This window comes from Arctopsyche grandis, unplaced genomic scaffold (assembly GCF_051622035.1).
Source record: "Arctopsyche grandis isolate Sample6627 unplaced genomic scaffold, ASM5162203v2 HiC_scaffold_35, whole genome shotgun sequence".
Lineage (NCBI taxonomy): Eukaryota > Metazoa > Arthropoda > Insecta > Trichoptera > Hydropsychidae > Arctopsyche > Arctopsyche grandis.
Window position 1 is genome coordinate 86,039 of NW_027518440.1, and position 16,883 is coordinate 102,921.

At 37.8% G+C, this 16,883-nt stretch overlaps 1 protein-coding gene across 1 annotated transcript in view; it reads right to left on the reverse strand.

Moving 5' to 3' along the window:
* Positions 1–8,845: 8,845 nt before the first annotated feature.
* Positions 8,846–16,883, reverse strand: part of LOC143921904 (uncharacterized) — a 334,699-nt gene continuing 326,661 nt past the window's right edge. Inside the window, exon 2 of the mRNA XM_077445221.1 lies at positions 8,846–15,257. Coding sequence (XP_077301347.1) covers positions 10,091–15,257 — 5,167 coding nt within the window. The 3' untranslated portion in view covers positions 8,846–10,090. The remainder of the gene's footprint in view (positions 15,258–16,883) is intronic.

Genomic DNA, 16,883 nt, shown 5'->3' on the forward strand with positions numbered 1-16,883 from the left:
AGGTAAGCGGGTTTTGTGTATATTTTTGCGATGTCGAATTCTTTGATTTCGGTGATAGTTAGGCTAGGTCGGGTTAGGTTTGGTGAGGTAAGCGAGTTTTGTGTTTATTTTTAAAATGTCGAATTCTTTGATTTCGGTGATGGTTAGGTTAGGTTGGGTTAGGTTTAGTGAGGTAAGCGAGTTTTGTGTATATTTTTGCAATGTCGAATTCTTTGATTTCGGTGATGGTTAGGTTAGGTTGGGTTAGTTTTGGTGAGTAAAGCGAGTTTTGTTTAAATTTTAAAATCTCGAATTCTTTGATTTCGGTGATGGTTAGGTTAGGTTGGGTTAGGTTTTGTGAGAAAAGCGGGTTTTGTGTATATTTTTGCATTGTCGAATTCGTTGTTTTCGGTGATAGTAAGGCTAGGTTGGGTTAGGTTTGGTGAGGTTAGCGAGTTTTGTGTATATTTTTGCATTGTCGAATTCTTTTATTTCGGTGATAGTGAGGCTAGGTTAGGTTAGGTTTGGTGAGGTTAGCGAGTTTTGTGTTTATTTTTGCAATGTCGAATTCTTTGATTTCGGTGATGGTTAGGTTAGGTTGGGTTAGATTTGGTGAGGTAAGCGGGTTTTGTGTATATTTTTGCGATGTCGAATTCTTTGATTTTGGTGATAGTTAGGCTAGGTCGGGTTAGGTTTGGTGAGGTAAGCGAGTTTTGTGTTTATTTTTAAAATGTCGAATTCTTTGATTTCGGTGATGGTTAGGTTAGGTTGGGTTAGGTTTAGTGAGGTAAGCGAGTTTTGTGTATATTTTTGCAATGTCGAATTCTTTGATTTCGGTGATGGTTAGGTTAGGTTGGGTTAGGTTTTGTGAGAAAAGCGGGTTTTGTGTATATTTTTGCATTGTCGAATTCTTTGTTTTCGGTGATAGTGAGGCTAGGTTGGGTTAGGTCTGGTGAGGTAAGCGAGTATTGTGAAAATCTTACAATCTCGAACTCTTTGATTTCGGTGACGGTTAGGTTGGGTTGGGTTAAGTTTGGTGAGGTTAGCGAGTTTTGTGTATATTTTTGCATTGTCGAATTCTTTGACTTCGGTAATAGTTAGGCTTGGTTGGGTTAGGTTTGGTGAGGTAAGCGAGTTTTGTGTATATTTTTGCGATGTCGAATTCTTTGATTTCGGTGATAGTTAGGCTAGGTCGGGTAAGGTTTGGTGAGGTAAGCGAGTTTTGTGTTTATTTTTAAAATGTCGAATTCTTTGATTTCGGTGATGGTTAGGTTAGGTTGGGTTAGGTTTAGTGAGGTAAGCGAGTTTTGTGTATATTTTTGCAATGTCGAATTCTTTGATTTCGGTGATGGTTAGGTTAGGTTGGGTTAGTTTTGGTGAGTAAAGCGAGTTTTGTTTAAATTTTAAAATCTCGAATTCTTTGATTTCGGTGATGGTTAGGTTAGGTTGGGTTAGATTTTGTGAGAAAAGCGGGTTTTGTGTATATTTTTGCATTGTCGAATTCTTTGTTTTCGGTGATAGTAAGGCTAGGTTGGGTTAGGTTTGGTGAGGTTAGCGAGTTTTGTGTATATTTTTGCATTGTCGAATTCTTTTATTTCGGTGATAGTGAGGCTAGGTTGGGTTAGGTTTGGTGAGGTTAGCGAGTTTTGTGTTTATTTTTGCAATGTCGAATTCTTTGATTTCGGTGATGGTTAGGTTAGGTTGGGTTAGATTTGGTGAGGAAAGCGGGTTTTGTGTTTATTTTTGCGATGTCGAATTCTTTGATTTCGGTGATAGTAAGGCTAGGTTGGGTTAGGTTTGGTGAGGTTAGCGAGTTTTGTGTATATTTTTGCATTGTCGAATTCTTTTATTTCGGTGATAGTGAGGCTAGGTTGGGTTAGGTTTGGTGAGGTTAGCGAGTTTTGTGTTTATTTTTGCAATGTCGAATTCTTTGATTTCGGTGATGGTTAGGTTAGGTTGGGTTAGATTTGGTGAGGAAGGCGGGTTTTGTGTTTATTTTTAAAATGTCGAATTCTTTAATTTCGGTGATGGTTAGGTTAGGTTGGGTTAGGTTTAGTGAGGTAAGCGAGTTTTGTGTATATTTTTGCAATGTCGACTTCTTTGATTTCGGTGATGGTTAGGTTAGGTTGGGTTAGTTTTGGTGAGTAAAGCGAGTTTTGTTTAAATTTTAAAATCTCGAATTCTTTGATTTCGGTGATGGTTAGGTTAGGTTGGGTTAGGTTTTGTGAGAAAAGCGGGTTTTGTGTATATTTTTGCATTGTCGAATTCTTTGTTTTCGGTGATAGTAAGGCTAGGTTGGGTTAGGTTTGGTGAGGTAAGCGTGTTTTGTGTATATTTTTGCATTGTCGAATTCTTTTCTTTCGGTGATAGTGAGGCTAGGTTGGGTTAGGTTTGGTGAGGTTAGCGAGTTTTGTGTTTATTTTTGCAATGTCGAATTCTTTGATTTCGGTGATGGTTAGGTTAGAATGGGTTAGATTTGGTGAGGTAAGCGGGTTTTGTGTTTATTTTTGCGATGTCGAATTCTTTGATTTCGGTGATAGTTAGGCTAGGTCGGGTTAGGTTTGGTGATGTAAGCGAGTTTTGTGTTTATTTTTAAAATGTCGAATTCTTTAATTTCGGTGATGGTTAGGTAAGGTTGGGTTAGGTTTAGTGAGGTAAGCGAGTTTTGTGTATATTTTTGCAATATCGACTTCTTTGATTTCGGTGATGGTTAGGTTAGGTTGGGTTAGTTTTGGTGAGTAAAGCGAGTTTTGTTTTAATTTTAAAATCTCGAATTCTTTGATTTCGGTGATGGTTAGGTTAGGTTGGGTTAGGTTTTGTGAGAAAAGCGGGTTTTGTGTATATTTTTGCATTGTCGAATTCTTTGTTTTCGGTGATAGTAAGGCTAGGTTGGGTTAGGTTTGGTGAGATTAGCGAGTTTTGTGTATATTTTTGCATTGTCGAATTCTTTTCTTTCGGTGATAGTGAGGCTAGGTTGGGTTAGGTTTGGTGAGGTTAGCGAGTTTTGTGTTTATTTTTGCAATGTCGAATTCTTTGATTTCGGTGATGGTTAGGTTAGGTTGGGTTAGATTTGGTGAGGTAAGCGGGTTTTGTGTATATTTTTGCGATGTCGAATTCTTTGATTTCGGTGATAGTTAGGCTAGGTCGGGTTAGGTTTGGTGAGGTAAGCGAGTTTTGTGTTTATTTTTAAAATGTCGAATTCTTTGATTTCGGTGATGGTTAGGTTAGGTTGGGTTAGGTTTAGTGAGGTAAGCGAGTTTTGTGTATATTTTTGCAATGTCGAATTCTTTGATTTCGGTGATGGTTAGGTTAGGTTGGGTTAGTTTTGGTGAGTAAAGCGAGTTTTGTTTAAATTTTAAAATCTCGAATTCTTTGATTTCGGTGATTGTTAGGTTAGGTTGGGTTAGGTTTTGTGAGAAAAGCGGGTTTTGTGTATATTTTTGCATTGTCGAATTCTTTGTTTTCGGTGATAGTAAGGCTAGGTTGGGTTAGGTTTGGTGAGGTTAGCGAGTTTTGTGTATATTTTTGCATTGTCGAATTCTTTTATTTCGGTGATAGTGAGGCTAGGTTGGGTTAGGTTTGGTGAGGTTAGCGAGTTTTGTGTTTATTTTTGCAATGTCGAATTCTTTGATTTCGGTGATGGTTAGGTTAGGTTGGGTTAGATTTGGTGAGGTAAGCGGGTTTTGTGTATATTTTTGCGATGTCGAATTCTTTGATTTCGGTGATAGTTAGGCTAGGTCGGGTTAGGTTTGGTGAGGTAAGCGAGTTTTGTGTTTATTTTTAAAATGTCGAATTCTTTGATTTCGGTGATGGTTAGGTTAGGTTGGGTTAGGTTTAGTGAGGTAAGCGAGTTTTGTGTATATTTTTGCAATGTCGAATTCTTTGATTTCGGTGATGGTTAGGTTAGGTTGGGTTAGTTTTGGTGAGTAAAGCAAGTTTTGTTTAAATTTTAAAATCTCGAATTCTTTGATTTCGGTGATGGTTAGGTTAGGTTGGGTTAGGTTTTGTGAGAAAAGCGGGTTTTGTGTATATTTTTGCATTGTCGAATTCTTTTATTTCGGTGATAGTGAGGCTAGGTTGGGTTAGGTTTGGTGAGGTTAGCGAGTTTTGTGAAAATCTTACAATCTCGAACTCTTTGATTTCGGTGACGGTTAGGTTGGGTTGGGTTAAGTTTGGTGAGGTTAGCGAGTTTTGTGTATATTTTTGCATTGTCGAATTCTTTGACTTCGGTAATACTTAGGCTTGGTTGGGTTAGGTTTGGTGAGGTAAGCGAGTTTTGTGTATATTTTTGCGATGTCGAATTCTTTGATTTCGGTGATAGTAAGGCTAGGTTGGGTTAGGTTTGGTGAGGTTAGCGAGTTTTGTGTATATTTTTGCATTGTCGAATTCTTTTATTTCGGTGATAGTGAGGCTAGGTTGGGTTAGGTTTGGTGAGGTTAGCGAGTTTTGTGTTTATTTTTGCAATGTCGAATTCTTTGATTTCGGTGATGGTTAGGTTAGGTTGGGTTAGATTTGGTGAGGTAAGCGGGTTTTGTGTTTATTTTTGCGATGTCGAATTCTTTGATTTCGGTGATAGTTAGGCTAGGTCGGGGTAGGTTTGGTGAGGTAAGCGAGTTTTGTGTTTATTTTTAAAATGTCGAATTCTTTAATTTCGGTGATGGTTAGGTTAGGTTGGGTTAGGTTTAGTGAGGTAAGCGAGTTTTGTGTATATTTTTGCAATGTCGACTTCTTTGATTTCGGTGATGGTTAGGTTAGGTTGGGTTAGTTTTGGTGAGTAAAGCGAGTTTTGTTTAAATTTTAAAATCTCGAATTCTTTGATTTCGGTGATGGTTAGGTTAGGTTGGGTTAGGTTTTGTGAGAAAAGCGGGTTTTGTTTATATTTTTGCATTGTCGAATTCTTTGTTTTCGGTGATAGTAAGGCTAGGTTGGGTTAGGTTTGGTGAGGTTAGCGAGTTTTGTGTATATTTTTGCATTGTCGAATTCTTTTCTTTCGGTGATAGTGAGGCTAGGTTGGGTTAGGTTTGGTGAGGTTAGCGAGTTTTGTGTTTATTTTTGCAATGTCGAATTCTTTGATTTCGGTGATGGTTAGGTTAGGTTGGGTTAGATTTGGTGAGGTAAGCGGGTTTTGTGTATATTTTTGCGATGTCGAATTCTTTGATTTCGGTGATAGTTAGGCTAGGTCGGGTTAGGTTTGGTGAGGTAAGCGAGTTTTGTGTTTATTTTTAAAATGTCGAATTCTTTGATTTCGGTGATGGTTAGGTTAGGTTGGGTTAGGTTTAGTGAGGTAAGCGAGTTTTGTGTATATTTTTGCAATGTCGAATTCTTTGATTTCGGTGATGGTTAGGTTAGGTTGGGTTAGTTTTGGTGAGTAAAGCGAGTTTTGTTTAAATTTTAAAATCTCGAATTCTTTGATTTCGGTGATGGTTAGGTTAGGTTGGGTTAGGTTTTGTGAGAAAAGCGGGTTTTGTGTATATTTTTGCATTGTCGAATTCTTTGTTTTCGGTGATAGTAAGGCTAGGTTGTGTTAGGTTTGGTGAGGTTAGCGAGTTTTGTGTATATTTTTGCATTGTCGAATTCTTTTATTTCGGTGACGGTTAGGTTGGGTTGGGTTAGGTTTGGTGAGGTTAGCGAGTTTTGTGAAAATCTTACAATCTCGAACTCTTTGATTTCGGTGACGGTTAGGTTGGGTTGGGTTAAGTTTGGTGAGGTTAGCGAGTTTTGTGTATATTTTTGCAATGTCGAATTCTTTGATTTCGGTGACTGTTAGGTTGGGTTGGGTTAGGTTTGGTGAGGTTAGCGAGTTTTGTGAAAATCTTACAATCTCGAACTCTTTGATTTCGGTGACGGTTAGGTTGGGTTGGGTTAAGTTTGGTGAGGTTAGCGAGTTTTGTGTATATTTTTGCATTGTCGAATTCTTTTATTTCGGTGATAGTAGGGCTAGGTTGGGTTAGGTTTGGTGAGGTTAGCGAGTTTTGTGTTTATTTTTGCAATGTCGAATTCTTTGATTTCGGTGATGGTTAGGTTAGGTTGGGTTGGATTTGGTGAGGTAAGCGGAATTTGTGTATATTTTTGCGATGTCAAATTCTTTGATTTCGGTGATAGTTAGGCTAGGTTGGGTTAGGTTTGGTGAGGTAAGCAAATTTGGGGTTAATTTTTAAAATGTCGAATTCTTTGATTTCGGTGATGGTTAGGTTAGGTTGGGTTAGGTTTAGTGAGGTAAGCGAGTTTTGTGTATTTTTTTGCAATCTCGAATTCTTTGATTTCGGTGATGGTTAGGTTAGGTTGGGTTAGTTTTGGTGAGTAAAGCGCGTTTTGTTTAAATTTCAAAATCTCGAATTCTTTGATTTCGGTGATGGTTAGGTTAGGTTGGCTTAGGTTTTGTGAGAAAAGCGGGTTTTGTGTATATTTTTGCAATGTCGAATTCTTTGATTTCAGTGACGGTTAGGTTGGGTTGGGTTAGGTTTGGTGAGGTTAGCGAGTTTTGTGAAAATCTTACAATCTCGAACTCTTTGATTTCGGTGACGGTTAGGTTGGGTTGGGTTAAGTTTGGTGAGGTTAGCGAGTTTTGTGTATATTTTTGCAATGTCGAATTCTTTGATTTCGGTGACTGTTAGGTTGGGTTGGGTTAGGTTTGGTGAGGTTAGCGAGTTTTGTGAAAATCTTACAATCTCGAACTCTTTGATTTCGGTGACGGTTAGGTTGGGTTGGGTTAAGTTTGGTGAGGTTAGCGAGTTTTGTGTATATTTTTGCATTGTCGAATTCTTTTATTTCGGTGATAGTAGGGCTAGGTTGGGTTAGGTTTGGTGAGGTTAGCGAGTTTTGTGTATATTTTTGCAATGTCGAATTCTTTGACTTCGGTGATAGTTAGGCTTGGTTGGGTTAGGTTTGGTGAGGTAAGCGAGTTTTGTGTATATTTTTGCGATGTCGAATTCTTTGATTTCGGTGATAGTTAGGCTAGGTTGGGTTATGTTTGGTGAGGAAAGCGAGTTTTGTGTTTATTTTTAAAATGTCGAATTCTTTGATTTCGGTGATGGTTAGGTTAGGTTGGGTTAGGTTTAGTGAGGTAAGCGAGTTTTGTGTATATTTTTGCAATGTCGAATTCTTTGATTTCGGTGACGGTTAGGTTGGGTTGGGTTAAGTTTGGTGAGGTTAGCGAGTTTTGTGTATATTTTTGCATTGTCGAATTCTTTGACTTCGGTGATAGTTAGGCTTGGTTGGGTTAGGTTTGGTGAGGTAAGCGAGTTTTGTGTATATTTTTGCATTGTCGAATTCTTTTATTTCGGTGATAGTAGGGCTAGGTTGGGTTAGGTTTGGTGAGGTTAGCGAGTTTTGTGTATATTTTTGCGATGTCGAATTCTTTGATTTCGGTGATAGTTAGGTTAGGTTGGGTTAGTTTTGGTGAGTAAAGCGAGTTTTGTTTAAATTTTAAAATCTCGAATTCTTTGATTTCGGTGATGGTTAGGTTAGGTTGGGTTAGGTTTTGTGAGAAAAGCGGGTTTTGTGTATATTTTTGCATTGTCGAATTCTTTGTTTTCGGTGATAGTAAGGCTAGGTTGGGTTAGGTTTGGTGAGGTTAGCGAGTTTTGTGTATATTTTTGCATTGTCGAATTCTTTTATTTCGGTGATAGTGAGGCTAGGTTGGGTTAGGTTTGGTGAGGTTTGCGAGTTTTGTGTATATTTTTGCGATGTCGAATTTTTTGATTTCGGTGATAGTTAGGCTAGGTTGGGTTAGGTTTGGTGAGGTTAGCGAGTTTTGTGTTTATTTTTAAAATGTCAAATTCTTTGATTTCGGTGATGGTTAGGTTAGGTTGGGTTAGGTTTAGTGAGGTAAGCGAGTTTTGTGTATATTTTTGCAATCTCGAATTCTTTGATTTCGGTGATGGTTAGGTTAGGTTGGGTTAGTTTTGGTGAGTAAAGCGAGTTTTGTTTAAATTTTAAAATCTCGAATTCTTTGATTTCGGTGATGGTTAGGTTAGGTTGGGTTAGGTTTTGTGAGAAAAGCGGGTTTTGTGTATATTTTTGCATTGTCGAATTCTTTGTTTTCGGTGATAGTAAGGCTAGGTTGGGTTAGGTTTGGTGAGGTTAGCGAGTTTTGTGTATATTTTTGCATTGTCGAATTCTTTTATTTCCGTGATAGTGAGGCTAGGTTGGGTTAGGTTTGGTGAGGTTAGCGAGTTTTGTGTTTATTTTTGCAATGTCGAATTCTTTGATTTCGGTGATGGTAAGGTTAGGTTGGGTTAGATTTGGTGAGGTAAGCGGGTTTTGTGTATATTTTTAAAATGTCGAATTCTTTGATTTCGGTGATGGTTAGGTTAGGTTGGGTTAGGTTTAGTGAGGTAAGCGAGTTTTGTGTATATTTTTGCATTGTCGAATTCTTTGATTTCGGTGACGGTTAGGTTGGGTTGGGTTAAGTTTGGTGAGGTTAGCGAGTTTTGTGTATATTTTTGCATTGTCGAATTCTTTGACTTCGGTGATAGTTAGGCTTGGTTGGGTTAGGTTTCGTGAGGTAAGCGAGTTTTGTGTATATTTTTGCATTGTCGAATTCTTTTATTTCGGTGATAGTAGGGCTAGGTTGGGTTAGGTTTGGTGAGGTTAGCGAGTTTTGTGTATATTTTTGCGATGTCGAATTCTTTGATTTCGGTGATAGTTAGGTTAGGTTGGGTTAGTTTTGGTGAGTAAAGCGAGTTTTGTTTAAATTTTAAAATCTCGAATTCTTTGATTTCGGTGATGGTTAGGTTAGGTTGGGTTAGGTTTTGTGAGAAAAGCGGGTTTTGTGTATATTTTTGCATTGTCGAATTCTTTGTTTTCGGTGATAGTAAGGCTAGGTTGGGTTAGGTTTGGTGAGTGGAAAAGACTTCGATAATGGTTTGATGTAGTTTATTGAAATGTAAAATTTGCACGTGGTGGTTCAGCGGAGCGTACGGAACACAAGATGTCCGTACGCCGTCTGCTCGAACTCTGTCGACCGTCGCGTATTTCCGCTTGGGCCGACACTAATGCCAACTCGTCAATAATGCCAATCGACAATCAGTTAATAAGACTGTTTGCCACACGTCATTACAAAAGTCGGAACATAGTCCCACATAGGAAAACTGTTGAACAATACAGTTATTCTACAGAGTTACAGCATTACTGACGAGTCGTTTACAATAAATCATAGCTCTTAAAATAATTAAATAGAGGGTGAATAATGAAACCTTTGCCTCATCCAGTGTGAGGATAAAATCAATTTATTGGTTCAGTAATATTTCAACTTATAGGTATACCTCTGGTGAATGTTGTTTCTATTTACATTAAAGTTTTTGAAATCTCCTTTGAAGCTGTGAATAAGCATTACAAGATAAGTTTACTTTAAAGAAGAGAGAGTGGACTGTATATGGTTTAAAACTTAAGCATTCCTCATCTTGATGTTAACTTAGACAATACAATGTTGACACTGTTACAGTTGTCACGACAGATCAGCTATTACCGATCAATTAAACTTGATTAATGAGTGTAATGCTCCTAAGTTAACTTGATTTCATCAACAAGTAGCATAAACATTGCTAAATTAAAAGTAAATTGGAAAGTCATTCATTCATTCCTACAAGCAGGAAATGAAGGCGAACTATGATTATAGATGTCTCTACGTTAAACATCGAAATGTTCAGTATTATAATATTTACTTATTCTATGATTCACATAAATACTATAAACAGTAAGAGTTAACTTATGTTTTCATAACAAGAAACATAAGACCTGCGGATGACTCCCGGCAGGTTATAATTAAGTAGACATGAAATAATTTAAGATGCTCCATTAAGTGTGGCTTGGAGACTAACATTAACAAATCATGAATCTAATTTTAACTGTCAAATTTGAACAGTTTATTTTAAACTCGGATATAATCCTTCCGAGTGATGACATGAGACAAGTCTTATATTATAAAGACAAAATGATTAGATTAAATTCGGAGATATATACTGCCGAATGTTAAAATGAAAATAGCTTAAATTATACACACGACACAATTAAAGTGAATTACGGAGTACTACTATTAACATTGAATGATTTAAACTCATGATTACATCTAATAAGTAATATGAGTTGGGGGTAATGTCTTCGGGTTAAACTAAGCTACCGAAGTTGACGGAATTGAAGCTGCTGTTTCTCCTCCCTCTTGCTGATCTTCCTTCCTGTCAAGTGGTCCTTGTGGTAGAATCGGCAATGGCGCCACTAGATGACTGGACCGACGAAACTCTCCGCTGGCAGTAAAGACGTCGACGACTCGAACTCTGCCATCTGGTCCGGGATACAATTTAGTGACTCGACCCAAGACCCATCGGGTTGGCAGCATGTGTTCCTCCTTTAACAGGACCATTTGACCCACACTCAGATTGTTGCTCGAGTCCTTCTTCCATTTGTGTCGTAACTGCAAAGAATGTAAATATTCCGCCGACCAACGTTTCCAAAATGCTGCTGTGGTCAATTGTATCTGAAGCAGATTGGCATGGACATTAGTGTTATATTTAACCTCCATTGGAAGAGCGAGTAAGGATCTGCCAATTAAGAAATGTCCAGGTGTGAGGGGTAAAAGGTCTAGTGGATCCGAAGACAAGGGACTAAGAGGACGGGAATTCATGCAAGCTTCTATTTGAGTCAATACCGTACAAAATGATTCGAAATTTAAGGTGGTGGCCTTTAACACCTTGTTTAAATGAATCTTCATGGATTTAACCGCTGCTTCCCACAGCCCTCCCATGTGAGGCGCCCTTGGCGGGTTAAACTTCCAACGAATCCCTTCGGAGGCTACATACCGTAGTAGCTTCTCCTCATGAGGACGTTCGTAAATTAATTTTACTAAATTAACGAGTTCACGACTTGCACCGACAAAATTAGTAGCATTGTCGGAATATATCGTATTGGGCCTGCCACGTCTGGCTACGAATCTTCTTAAACAATTTAAGAAATTTGAACTCGTTAAGTCTCCGACAAGTTCCAAGTGAACTGCCTTACTGGAAAAACACACAAAGACACAAACGTAACCCTTAATTATCTTAGAATTCTTATTGCAACCACTCTTCACAGGAAAAGGTCCTGCGAAATCTATCCCCACATGACTGAAAGGAAAATTCGCAGTGGTACGTTCAAGCGGGAGTAATCCCATTAATCTATTGTGTGACAGTGGTTTATTTCTGAAACAAATGACACATGAACGCACCACTCCTTTGACAGTATTATGTCCGGCCAATGGCCAATAGGTCTGCCGCAATAACGACAGTAAGGCTTGAGTACCCAAGTGAATATATTTCAAGTGCGCATCTCGGACAATCATGTGTGTAAGTTTATGCTTATTTGACAAGATAATGGGTGACGTTGATAGAGTTGTTCCCAGAGGAAGTCTACTTCCAACACAAATTAAATTCTCGTGGAATAGAGGGGACAATTTAGCTAATTTACTGCTACTGGGAATTGGATGTCCCTTGCTCAGCAAACGATATTCCAATGGAAATGATTCCATTTGCGATAACCTTATCAAATTATTTAAAGCATCTTTTAATTCTAAAGCGGACGGTTCGTTATTTTCTTTAACGTTTAATTGTTTATTCCTTAGTGGCCGACGAACATATGATAAAACTCGAAGGAGTCTTGGAAGATGAGAATGTTTATCTATCCAATTATTTTCCCTCACAAGGGTAGCGTTAGTGACTACCCTTCTCTCTGGAAGATCTATTGTGATCTCAGGAGGTCTTCGAGGCCATCGTGATTCGTCTAATTTCAACCAACTAGGGCCGTCCCACCATAACGAATTATGATTTAATTCTGATGGTTGAGTCCCTCGAGAAATTAAATCTGCTGGATTGTCTGTAGAGGAGACATGGTACCACTCAATGGGTTGAGATATTGATTGGATTTCGGCCACTCGATTGGCAACGAAGGTGGTCCATTTACATGACTCTCCTCTAATCCAATGCAATGCGACGGTTGAATCCGTCCAATAATATTTTTCATTAATATGAATTGTTAATTGGTCTATTGTTGACTTCATTAACTTTGATAATAACATAGCGGAGCACAGCTCTAAACGCGGAATAGTTACAAAACTGAGCGGAGCGACTCTCGAACGAGAACACACAAGATGACATTTGGAATTTCCCAATTGATCAGTACATTTTACATAAATACAAGCACCATAAGCTTTCTCGGATGCGTCACAAAATCCGTGTGCCTGTATATTAATGACATTATTTAGTATTATCAATCTAGGAATTTTATAAAGTTTCATGACTGTATTGGATAATTGACAATCTTTCCATTTTTTGAAGATTGTCTGAGGAATGAATTCATCCCAACCAATGGTTTGTTGCCAGACAGATTGCATTAATATCTTATAATTAATTAACAATGGAGATAATAGTCCTAATGGGTCGAAGATCTGACTAATTACTGATAAAAAGTTTCTTTTTGTTATATTTTCAGTCTCGACTTCGGTTTGAACCTTAAATACAAAAACGTCTTCCCGCGGTTTCCAAAATAAACCTAAAGTTTTGTGTGATTCGTTAGAGAAGTTAAAATCTGAACAATCGTCAGCTTTAACATCCGTGATTATATCGGAGTTGTTCGATGTCCATTTGCTTAAGGGCATACCGGCTGATAATAATATGGTTTCCAGTTGAACCTTTAATAATTTACCAGCTTCAATAGTATTAGTTCCCGTGAGCAAATCATCAACATAAAAATCACGTTCGATCACTTTACTAGCGATGGGATATTTGTTTCTATTCTCCTCTGCTAACTGATTTAGACATCTAGTAGCTAAAAATGGGGCTGAAGCAGTTCCGAATGTTACTGTATTAAGCTTGTAATGCTTGAATTTACTCTGGGGATCTGTTCGCCAAATGATTCGTTGTACATTTTTATTTTTCTCTGCTATTTGAATCTGTCGGTACATCTGCTTAATATCCGCAGTAATCACGTATTTATGGAGTCGAAAGTTGAGTAGTAAACTTAACAAATCTGATTGGACACTAGGTCCCACCATCAAAATATTATTTAGTGAGATATTAGACGTTGTCTTTGCGGACGCATCAAAAACTACACGATATTTAGTGGTAAGGCTAGACTCCTTAACCACGACGTGATGAGGTAAATAACAATGAACCTCATGTGCCTCCGGAGGTTCACACTCTGACATATGTCCTAAATTTATGTACTCTTCTAAAACTTTATTGTATTCCATTTTTAAATTATTATTGGCTAAAAAACGTCTTTCCAAAGTTTTGTGTCTTTTCTCCGCAATGTGCAATGAACTTCCTAATACTACCGGGGAATTTTTATATGGTAAAGCTACACAAAATCTACCGTTTTTATCTCGTGATGTGTGTGCTTGGAAATGTTCCTCACATCTTTTCTCCTCAAGAGATTGATGTTTTACCATAGGAACCTGGTCGATCATCCAAAAGTTTTGAATGTGACTGTCTAATTGACTTAAGCCTATGTGGCTCTTCCCTGGAGCATTATTTACTTCGGGATATGGACCAACTATTGTCCATCCGAATTCGGTATCCTTTAAGATAGGCATACCTTTTCCTAACTGGATGGTTCCTGCTTTCATAGCATGAACGCAAATCTCGGCGCCGAGCAAGAAATCGATTGGCGTCGGTTTATTCCAAAGGGGATCTGATAACTTGATTCCCGCTGGTATTGAAATTAACTGTTGATCCAGTTTCACAGTTGGAATTTCGCCAGTAATTTCTGGTAATACCAAACACAACACTTTGGTTGAGTAATTAGTGGTTGAAGACCTTATGGTCACCTTGGTGATGTGACGAATGCTACTTTCTTGATTAGCGATACCTACAATTTTTTGAGAGATTTTCTCTAATTTGAAGTTATTCTTCTTAGCGAAAGATGTGGTAACATAGTTGACTTGTGAGCCGGAATCTAATAATGTGCGGCCCTTAACGACCGTTCCATTGGACGTTATAATGTCTACTTGTACCGTGGGTAAAATTATCTCCCTTTGAGAGAAATGAGTAGAATGAGCATTAATTGACTTCCTTCCCGTATTATTTGAACTAAATGTATCGTCCTGATGCAACAAAGTATGATGGTTTTGTTTGCACCTTAAGCAATTAAAGTTAGACCTGCAATTTGTTATCTTATGCGATGAATTTAAACATTTAAAACACATGTTATTAGATTTAACGAATTCATTTCTTTCCAAACTGGATTTTGCTTTGAATTTATCGCATTTACCTATGAAATGATTATTTCGACAAAATGCACATGAGTTTACTCTACTTGATGGGTTTTTGTTCGCGACATGAGTTCTCCTGATTCGTTGACGGTTATGAGGGAATTCTTTCACCGTAATTACAGATGCAGTAGATTGTAATACGTTACATCTATTCTGCAGAAACGTTTCTAACTTCTCGTACGGTGGCATTTCTCTGTCAACCAGAGATGTTTCCCAGTCCTTTAATAAACTAAATGGTAATTTCCTTAGAACTAAACATGTTACCCATGGATCTAAATTTTCTCTCGCGTAACCCAATGATTCAATGTTTTTAATACACACCGTTACCTTATTTAATAGATCTCTCAATTCGATATGTGATTCCTTTGTGATTAATTTTAAGTCACAAAGTGAGTTGATCCTAGTTTTAAGATTAAGTCTTGGTAAATTGTATTGCTTGTCTAAAATACTCCACGTTATTTCATAATTGTCTGAGCTAATATCTAACCCTGATACAGCTGCTAAAGCGGGACCGAGTAATGATTGATGCAAATATAGTAATTTAGTGACATTCGAATATTCCGTTTTGTTTCCTATTATATTCTTAAAAGCTTGTTGAAATGATTGCCATTCAGATGGATCTCCCTGAAATGTGGGAATGGTTAACGTCGGTAACTTATCTCTAGCAAATTTAATTGTTGCTTGCTCTACCTTTAGTTTACTATCTTGAAAGGATTGGCAATCTAATGCTGCTTTAAGATTTTTAACTGTTATTGTAATTGCATCGTACTCTTCGTCTATTTTGGCCGCTTTCGATATGTCTGTAAGGTTATCTAAATACTCGTAATGGAGTTTTCGGACATAATCGTATGCTTCTTTAATGGTTTGATACTGTCCTTCATCTAATTCGGAGGATTTATCTATTTTTCCTTTTAGTCTTTGTACCGCGCCTGAATACCTTAATTCTATTGACGTCATTATAACTTCTACTTTATTTTCCTTCGCTAATATTTCTATCGATTGAGTCTGACTTCGAGTCTGATGTATTCTAGAGCTTGACCTGTCTCTAATAGGTTCTACGTCCCTAGTTGGATTTCGACCTTTATGCGACTTGGAAGTCGAAGCTTCTATTTCCTCGTTTTCAGCACTTGACATTTGTTTCAGAAAGTTGCACTATTTCGTCTCATAAATACAGTTGTTCTCTACTATAGCTGTCAATTGAACTATTCGTAGAGATAAGGTAATAATATTCAATGATTAACCGTGAATCTTAATATTCTACTTTAACTATTATCACCAGAATCTATCCAACATATTTTGGAAGAAATTACAACCCTAAATTGGTGGGTGCTTGATTTAAACCACTTTGGGGCTACAAGTCTTGTGATTTATTTTAAATCACCACTGTTTCATCACACATTATGAAACAAAGAGATCTACCGATGTATGAATATGCCGGTATGTACTTGATTTAATCCACTTTGGGGCTACAAGTGTAATTCCACATTTATCGTGGAAGGGGGGGGGGGGGAGGGTGTTTCTACACACATTAAGAAACAAAGATCTACCGATATGCATATACCGGTATGTACTTGGTTTAAGCCACTTTGGGGCTACAAGTATAATTCCACATTTATCGTGGAAGGGGGGGGGGGGAGGGTGTTTCTACACACATTAAGAAACAAAGATCTACCGCTATGAATATACCGGTATGTACTTGGTTTAAGCCACTTTGGGGCTACAAGTATAATTCCACATTTATCGTGGAAGGGGGGGGGGGGAGGGTGTTTCTACACACATTAAGAAACAAAGATCTACCGATATGAATATACCGGTATGTACTTGATTTAATCCACTTTGGGGCTACAAGTATAATTCTCCACGTGCTTTGCTAATTTTACACTACATCTGATTTTACACTTTTAATACGAAATTCGATGCGACCGATGAAACATTCCTTCGTAGCGCGATATTATTTTATACAATCGCGTTAATTAATTGTTATACTTTAAAACATATTTTAAAACTGACCTACCCACATGATTGCCTTTTGAACAGATTGCCTGAGATTGAATACATTCACTTACTTGAATATCCTTTACGATGTTTATGTGATCGTTCCGATAATTTTGGATTACCTCTGTGTCCCATGCGTCTTTGTAGGTTATGTTTTTATTTATATATTTTCTGCGTCAATCACGCGGTCATGTACCTCTGTACATCAATCAATATATTGCTGAAATAGAAGCAAACATGTTATTAGTATTGGAAAGGTATGGATAGTAACAAAGGAACGATACCGATTTCTTAATTGACATCCATTTTTTCTCGACCACGTTTTTTCCTATTGGTTTGTCCGTTTGGTGTTGTGGCCTAGGTTACTGGTGTCCGGTTCGAAGTGACCATCATGGAAAAGACTTCGATAATGGTTTGATGTAGTTTATTGAAATGTAAAATTTGCACGTGGTGGTTCAGCGGAGCGTACGGAACACAAGTTGTCCGTACGCCGTCTGCTCGAACTCTGTCGACCGTCGCGTATTTCCGCTTGGGCCGACACTAATGCCAACTCGTCAATAATGCCAATCGACAATCAGTTAATAAGACTGTTTGCCACACGTCATTACAAAAGTCGGAACAGTGAGGTTAGCGAGTTTTGTGTATATTTTTGCATTGTCGAATTCTTTTA